General features: G+C 49.4%; 2 protein-coding genes across 2 annotated transcripts; both read right to left on the reverse strand.

Moving 5' to 3' along the window:
- Window positions 1-372: 372 nt before the first annotated feature.
- LOC117650455 lies at window positions 373-5,575 on the reverse strand. Its single transcript, XM_034393905.1, has one exon. It carries the CDS (start codon window positions 5,536-5,538, stop codon window positions 4,858-4,860), a length of 681 nt encoding a protein of 226 aa, XP_034249796.1. The 5' UTR covers window positions 5,539-5,575; the 3' UTR covers window positions 373-4,857.
- Window positions 5,518-8,095, reverse strand: LOC117650456 (headcase protein). Its single transcript, XM_034393906.1, has 3 exons — window positions 7,907-8,095; window positions 6,095-6,271; window positions 5,518-5,802 (listed from the first exon to the last, which is right to left on the reverse strand). Exons 1-3 carry the CDS (start codon window positions 8,093-8,095, stop codon window positions 5,653-5,655), a joined length of 516 nt encoding a protein of 171 aa, XP_034249797.1. The 3' UTR covers window positions 5,518-5,652.
- Window positions 8,096-8,845: the final 750 nt, after the last annotated feature.

Consider the following 8,845-nt stretch of genomic DNA (forward strand, 5'->3'; position numbering starts at 1 on the left):
GATGAACGACTCTTTGTCGGAAGTTTTGAGTTTATCGGCCACTGTGCCTGATTCAGTTAGACATGGCAGGGAGAATTGTTCTTGCTTTTTAGTATTTTCTCTTTTGCAGGCACATTGCTGAGAGTGCATATTATTGGGTGGTTCTTGTGCTAGGTTCTGAAAGGAATTTGTCTCACGGGCAGAGTGTCTTCATCGAAAGTTTCGAGTTCATCGGCCACTGTTTCTGATTCGTTTCGTTACACAATGTGAACTGTTTTTGATTTTTTGTCTTTTCTTTTTTGCAGGTACATTGCCGCGAGTGCATATATGAGTGGTTCTTGTGATATATACTAGGTTTCTGAAGGGAATTTGTGGGAAAAGAATAGCAGAGTGTTATTGTAGCTATTATCACGGCTATGCCGGACAAGTGTTTATTCATCAATCGTTCGATCAACAAACATACAAAATAAAAAAAAACTTAAGCCATCATTTGTGATAAGACAAACAAATGTACACAATGAGGAGACATAAATGCAAAACATTTTCGCCGTCAGACGCAAAACAAATTAACTAAGGTGAGTAGCTTGCGCTATCTCAAACTCAACAATTGTACACGATGAGCTAAAAGCTCCCAAACAGAAAAACAAAATTCCGTTATTCACACAATTGCATAATAATAATAAATGAATAATAGCAATAATGGTAATAATTCAAATATAATAATTGCAGTGGTTAAATTCTTAATTAAACAATAAAATCCGTAACTGCTGGATGCAGAATTGATTAAAACCAATGACTGATGGCCGGAGGAATGCGACATTAAAATGGTAGTTGTGGCTTTCAATATATAGCACGGCCTCTTAACGCAGTTGAGTGCCTTTCTAATTGAACTTAATTGTTACTATCACCGCCACAAACATAATGGAGCACTCCCCTTTAAGGGCCCTTTTAATTTTAGGTCTTCGAGTCAGAAGAACACTTGTCTTTTATATGGCTACAGAGCAGATCTGATGGATATGTTAATGTCTACATCTCTAAACTACTAAATTATTCATTGAATATGACACACACATATACTTCATGTCAAACTAACATTCAGAAAGCGAACATCTAAAACATCAATTTACTCAAAGAAACTACGAGCGCAAAATATTCTTAAGTGTTTAAGTTGTTTCCGCTAAGCTTCACTGAAGGGAAAATTTATAATTTAAGAACGCTAACACGCAGCACATTAATGCTAACAAAAAACCGACTTGGTAATACTAAAATAATTCGGGTATACAATGAAGTACATAAACATAAATTGTCTTTAAGAATTGCATACAATGATGTTAGACCAACAGACATAATTTGGCTGTGTAAAGTAGACCGCTGCACAGGTTCGCCGTTCGCGGCAAGCAGGCTGCCCCATTCCACTACTTTGGCATCACAGAGCAGAGGCAGGCCCTCTTGCAGCGCCAGCAGGTGGGTGGTGGGGGTCTACCCCACTCGCACGGCTGCGAGGCGCAGAACGGGTGAACTGGTGCAAGGGTCTGCGGCCTTCGAAAGGCAACAGCTTCATCTTCGCGAGCGAGTCAAGTCAGCTTCCCTTCTCAGTTCATGGCATGGCGGCATGAATGTGTAAGTACATAATAATGAGCCGCGCGCGACAGAGAAGGCGAAGGCAATAAGACTCAGCTAAAACACTTAAATAGGTTGAGATCGTGAACACATGTAGATAAATATCAGAGGAATGATGTTAGAAGAATAAATTTTGTTTTTCTTGCGCAAGGAGATCTAACGAAAGTTTCATAATGGTTAAGTGCTGCACCAGAAGTAAGATACGCTAGAAAAGCAAATTGGATGGGTTTCTTTTGGGCTCTTACCGGCGCCTCCCGATAGCTGAGCCTTAACTGTGATCGGAGAACACCATCCGCAAGATAAGAGGCAGACAAGCTGTCAATATCACAATAAGATTTACTTAAACGTACCAGAGGTAGAAGATGTGTAACAAATATACGCCTATTGTCACTGTAGACAATGCCTATGATCAGGTAATGTGAAGGGAATATAGAAGTCTACCTTTGAACTGAGTGAGCAAGACGGCAAGGTTAAGAAGGTAGAAACCATTTACAAAAGATAAACGTTCAGGTCGTGATGTATCACGCTAAGAATTTGACCAAGTCTTATAATAAAAATACGATAAAATCTTCTATGAATACGATTATGGAGTTGCTACGAAGGGAAACACGTTAACTATAACCCATTTAAATTGTTGGGTCATATACGGGCAGTGCAAAGCATAGGCATTTGCAAAACCCGCAGCTGTCCAATTCCCCGACCTTGTCAAAATAAATAAAAGGAAAATAACGATCTCTGTGTTGAATTTGATTCAACTTCCAATAAATCTGTACAGACCCAGTATTCCGACTAGTGACATAACGGCATAACTCTCACCGATGCCAACTAAACACCCTGCGGCATGACTCAAGAGATCGCAAAAAACAGACCATCAAGGAATATAATTTTGATATCCACCTACAGTTTACAAGGCTTAGGACGCGCTTTATTTTATTTTCTCGACGACGTCGAGTCCCTTTGCCTTGAATAACTAAAAAGGCGTGAACTTTTTCCACCACTCATGCGTCATTTAAATCCTGTAGGTCATTCAAGTGCACTGAAGAAAATACATCAGTGATTCAAGAAGAAAATTTATCAAATCGAAAAAGTTTGGCACAAAGTTCGAACCATCCTGAGTGAACTCGAATTGTTTTGAGGTATAACTGTAATACGTATGTGATGTGGACATGATAAGGTCGACAAAAGGAGAGAGTACTCGATAGTGTACCTAATTTAAGTTTGGCACTCCAGTAGTGCTCGCTAATTAAACAACATCGATACTCCCGCGTTCTACCAGGAGTGCAAGACACGAGTGTTTGACACATCTCTGTATACAATACGGGGTACTAATACCAAATCATTCAGTCTTTCACTCCTGCAGACTCATTAAATGACGTCTGAATTAAATGAAACAGAAATGTGGAATGCGTGCATACATATATCTACAATTGCGGGGATTGGGGTTTTTAGATTTTGTCCAAACTGAGGGCGAGGACAAATCCTGGAATTCCTGGCTTGAGATAGAGGTTCGCCATTCTCATGGGGTGATGTCAATAAGCTTCTTAACGCACGAATCCAAACCAAATCAACATCAATCTACGTTCAAATCTCTTCATCAAAAAATAGATCTAACGTTGGACCTGAAACCAGCTTGCCGCTTTACGACCAATTGCTAAAATTTCAAGACATTACATTTTATAATTTTCACAAAAGTCTACCCCTACTTGCATCAAATTTTACAGCGTTTTCTTAAATAAAAGTAATATAGACACGCGTTAGAATAAATTCAAACAAACACAGAATTGAAGCGGTTATAGTAGTACTACTCTTAACAAATCTAAGATTTAAAGGGCGTCAAGTGAACCTAGCTACTAACAAACAACTCCCGAATGTTTCCATCCCAATTTTGAATCATTATCCAAGGCAACTCTGTTTCATTGAGCATAAAACTCACATAGAATAAGTTTTCATTTTCAAATCCTTCACAATCACACACTTTGACAATTTATCTCTTAAGATAATACGATTAAACATATCACACTATATCTCTTTATCAACGACGAAATGCTTACTATGCACTACAACGTAAGAATAAAAAGTAACATTCAAGCAACGGTGCACACAATAACAAACCAAAGATTTTAAAACAAATCTTTCTGCGAAAAATGACAACATTGATTAGATCGACACTGGGCCCAAGTTAAATTAACAAACAGAAAGGACTGCACTTTAAACGCACAAGGGACAGGTACCTGAAAAACTGTATAACAAGAGGCAGATAGAAAACGGTCAACTCACAGCAACAAAAGGTAATGTGCGAGGTTTGTACAAGTGAGAAAACTCACAGTACGGAAAATTTGTACGTCCGGTGTCAGTTAAACTGTAAATAGGACATCTCTGATTCATAGACATATTAACGTTTCATATTACTCTATAAATCTATCAAATAACTCCATTAAATTTTACCGATTGATTATGGAAGAATGTGATAATAATATGTGTGCATAACCAGTTTCCGTAAACACTATGAAAGGTTCCAACTTCAAATATAATAATTCACTCCTAGTAAAATTTGTACCTTTAAATCCGATTGCTTCAACGAAGCGCGTCGAAACATGGGCAGGCTTTTCCCACTCTACTAGCGGAAAGTCTTGTCGAGCCTGTGACTGTGATTTGCAGCGTGTTTAGTGAGGGCCGCAGCGACAAGACCATCAACGACCCTGGCGCGATACATCCAGTTTGTACTAAAGCTTTGAAATAGACTATTCACTATGTAAAAAGTAACTTCATAGATCATTCATAACTCCACTTAGCAGTAATAAGGTCTCACAACATCAACAAGCCAGAAAACAATAACTAAAGCGTTGGAATAGAACGTGCACTTCAATCATCCATCCTCCTTTCAACAACCACACACAACAGTCAGACAATATATAGATTTTAAAAGGTTAAAATGACGGTATTATAGTGATTACATAGAGAATTCAGATTTTGTTTAAAAGTTACCGTTTCTAACAAGTAACACGAAGTAAGATTAATATTACGTAGGCGTTACTATTTAGTCCCCGTCTTAAGAAGAGAGAACAGAAAACGTTACAAAGTTCCCATTCCAACTCATTTCTAATATCACAAGCATACATAAAGTAAATATATTCAAATATAACCAATGAAGACTCAGCCTAGCGGCTCCCAAACACAATAACAAACATACACTCTGTGTTGTACTGGCGGTGAGTGCGCACCTGGCGGGTACCCGCACCTTCACCAGGCGACACGCATTTAGCAAAAACTGAAGGGGCGCATCTTTTCGAAGACGTCGACGAGCGACGTGGGGCTGGCGCGGTCCTGGACGGCCGGCGGCGACCACACCGGGCTGGAGAGGTCGGCGCTGGGCGGCGGCCAGAACGAGCTGCAGCCGATGGGGCTGATGGCCGACACGGAGGACGACGGCGACGTGTCCACGGACCGCGGCGGCCAGTGGCGGTCGACGCGGTCAACGCGTTCGACGCGCTCCTTGGGGTGCGGCAGGTCGTGGCAGGGCGCATTGTCGAAGACGAAGTCCTCCAGGAACGACACGGGGTTGTAGCGGCTCACCGCCAGGGGGCTGTCCAGGAACTTCTCTATGGCCATGAGATCAGGGACGGCGGGGCGCTGCTTCTTGGCGTCCGCCGCGCTCGCCGCGCTCGCCGCGGCCGCCGTGTACGCCGTCTTGCGGATGGCGCGAGGGGCCCTTTGGCGCTTGGGGGGCAGAGGGGGAGGGGGCGTGTTGTAGCTGACGGGGAAGTCCTCGTCCAGCCAGAGCAGGGGCCGGCCCAGGTTGGCGCTCGTCACGATGGAGTTGTGCGGCGGCTCGTTCAGCGTGTTGCCCACACTGCATGCCGAACTCGGCGGCGGCTGGTAGGCAGCCGCGATGGCCGTGCCAGAGGTGGCCATGATGGCGGCCAGGGAGTCGGCGCTCATGGAGGGGCTTTTGACGATCTGCGCGTTGAGGCGCGGCCTGAAGGGTATGTCCGAGTGCGCCGCGAGGTCCGCGGCGTCCTCCGCACCCCCGAAGGAGTGCAGAGGCTCCTCATGTTATGGGGTCAGGTGGTAGCTACCCGTCAAGCTCTTGATGAAGTGGTGGTCGCTCACGCCGCAGTGCGGGCAGGCCACGTCCTGGCTGTAGTCCGAGAAGTAGTTGAGGCGCTGGAAGGCCGACAGCAGCGGCTTCTTGCAGGAGTTGCACTGCGGGGCAAACCAACGGTCAGTGGGACGAACGGTCAGTGGAGCAGGGCTGGGTGCAGTGGGCCAGAAGACCGGAGGAGGCGGCGTTTTGAGCTCTAGAGTCGCTGAACAGGACTCGAACTGAACGTGTGGCCCAACAAATGGACTCCTCGTTCGGAGAGCAACCCATAGGTGAGGTCACACATTCGGTTAGCCATTTACCGATTCTGGAGGTCAAAACGCGTATTGAATTTCGGCCGCCTCCACCGGTCTTCTGGCCCACTGGGCAAAGGCCTCGGGCGAGGACGCTCACCTTGTAGCGCTCCGGGCAGCAGGGCATGGCCGCGAAGATGTCGTAGGAGTACATGGTGCCCAGCACCAGGGAGGTGCCGTCCCAGGGCACGGCGCACGCCCGGCAGGTCACCTTCTTGTTCTCCATGCAGCCCATGCACACCGCCGACAGGTACTGCGTGCGGCCGTCCACCTTGGTCTGCAACAACAACGCCACCACCGCGATCAGACACCGTGGCACCGCGACGTAAGCAGTGTCAACCCACTCCTGAGTGCTTCCGGTGGCGTGCCCGCGCAATCTTTTCTCCCGCTGTTTATTCTGCCTCCCTTTCGAAACAAACAGGTCCTTAGAAGGGGTGCGGATGGCCGGGCCGCCGGGCCGCCGAACCGCGCGCCCGAAGGCAAACAGACAGAAAAGAAATGAGTTTCTGCTCTTTTGGAGCGCCGGTCCCGCCGCAAGGCCCCGCTATTTGAAGCAAATGAAAAACCGCGAGAAACAAAAGAGTGCGCAGATGCGCAGTCCTGAGGACTCCGTCAGGCAGGTTCTCACAGCCCTCGGCGCCCTCGGTCGTCAAGGAGCTTCACGGTCTGCCCGAACCGCGAGTCGTCTCCCTCCAAAAGGGGCCTCCAGCGCCACGCCGCAAGGCACTGTTGATGTATGCGGCTTGGCTCGGCCCGGTGGGGCCCCAGGAGGGCCCCGAGGGGTTGCGGTCAATTGGCGCGGGCGGGCAGCATCACACACACACACACACACACACACACACGGCACCCAGGCGCAGCGCCGAAGCAACGCAGCCACGAGGCCCTCAAAGCTAATGAGGAAGTGAGGCCCACTGTGCCGCGGGCCGCTACAAGCCGTGGCCTCTAGACAAGCCGGCTGCCGGTTTCGCGGCCCGGCTCGGCACGCCGCGCACCCCGGCGAGATATTGTCACGGCTACCGGATATTGAGGCTGCCCCGCCCTGCCGGCCCCGCCCTGCCGGCCCGGCCTCCTCAAAGGCTCAAGACGATCAAGGGTGCGACGCGTGCAAATACCTGCCCCTTTTTCCGAGAAGGGACCCACGGGATTGACTGCCGCGCCAGCGGGCTGTCTCTCTACACGCGTTACTATCCCTGTGAAGGCGACGGAGAGGGAGTCCAGCCAGCGGCCGGAGGAGGCGAGGCACGCCTTTGACGGCATGCCTCCTCGCTCACGCACTGCCAGGGTCCGGTGTGCTTCATGGTTGACCACCGCGGTAGCGGACTGCCCTGCCCGCTCTACTTCTAGTAGGACCTCGCGATTCTAGTTGCCCCGACTCCCTGTTAGCCCATAGATAGCTGTCTGAAAGGTACAGTCCTAATTTGGTATGCACTGGAAATGGGCGCCTTTGTCGCCTACTCTACTTCATAGGCTCTAGTTCCTTGGAACCTTCTAGGTCACCCTTGTCTCAGGGTCCACAATTGGCCCTCTCCCATGATGGAGAGAGAGAGAATGCACAGGTGCCTGGTTCCTGGGCGACCAAGGTGCCCAGATTCTGGACACCTTTGGCGCTGCCGAGCCATGGAAGAAGACAAGTTGCTTGATGATATGTGAACCCTGAAATTTTTAAAAGCCTACGAAGCACTTGCTTCATAACTACTACGAAGAAAATGAATGCCTTTACGAAGCGATTCTTCGTAGACTTTTTACTGTGCAGGTAACAAAGGTGCCCCGAAACTAGGCGCCATTTGTCTCCTGAGAAGTGGAGCAGTCGCGCCCAGTTTCAGGGCATTCCAAATTTGGAGCGCACGCAAAAGACCACACTTCGCCGGCCACTCTGGCCGTCCTTTGAACCGCCGCTGGACTGTCTACTCACCGCGAGGCAGGCGGCCGAGTGCTTGCGGGGCGTGAGGAAGAAGGTGCCGTCCACCAGCGGGTAGCGGTCGAACACGGCCATGGCGGCGCCGCACAGCAGGCAGGCGGTGCGGTTGAGCTGGTGCGCGGCCAGCGTCGACAGGATGAAGCAGCGCGTCTCGTCGTTGCCGTGGTTGCCCTCGTCCTCCATCTGCAACAAAAGGGGAAGTTCAAAGTGAGCCACGGGGGAGCCAATCTAGGCGCGCGCGGACGATGGGCGGCCAGCAGGCCGATTCCACGAGTCGTTTTCGTCGCTCCGTCTCTCTCGCACTCATAGGGGGTCCCGCATAGGTGAGAGAGAGAGACACAGCGCATCCGTCTGCAGGCCGTGCGTCAACACCCCGTGTTTGCCCCCGCCGGCCGAGGCCCTTCGTCGCGGCCCTTCGTCACGGTCAACTGACTCGTGTTCTCCAGGGCCTCCAGGGCCTCTGGCCTCGGCATTATTGCGGCCGGCTCCGGTTTGCGCTGGAAAAACACGTTAATCGTGTCCAGCGTCTCGTCGGCGGTGGGAGGCGGAGGACGCAGCAACACATAGAAAAAATTGTTTCTTTTTTTTGCAACAAGGAAAAAAAAACAACTCAAAGTCAAGTTGGAACGGCTGCGGTCGGTATCGAGGTGGAGAGACAAAGGAGGTGGCCCACAAGGGCAAGTATGCATGGAAGAATGCGGATCGCGGCGAGGCACGGCTAAGCAGGGCCATGCGAGGCTATGCGACCGACGCTGGAATACTTTCCACTGAGGGCCGCCGCCGCCGCCAAAGGGGAGGGAGAGAGACGCGTGCCGCGTAGGCGCGTCTCGCAGGAAGGAAGGAAGCGAGACGGAGAATGAATATGGCGTGGGGGCTGCTCGCTCGGCTCGCTCGGCGAGGCAACAAACCCATCGACAATATTTTGCGTGTACA

Source organism: Thrips palmi, unplaced genomic scaffold (assembly GCF_012932325.1).
Source record: "Thrips palmi isolate BJ-2018 unplaced genomic scaffold, TpBJ-2018v1 HiC_scaffold_5, whole genome shotgun sequence".
NCBI classification, from domain to species: Eukaryota; Metazoa; Arthropoda; class Insecta; order Thysanoptera; family Thripidae; genus Thrips; species Thrips palmi.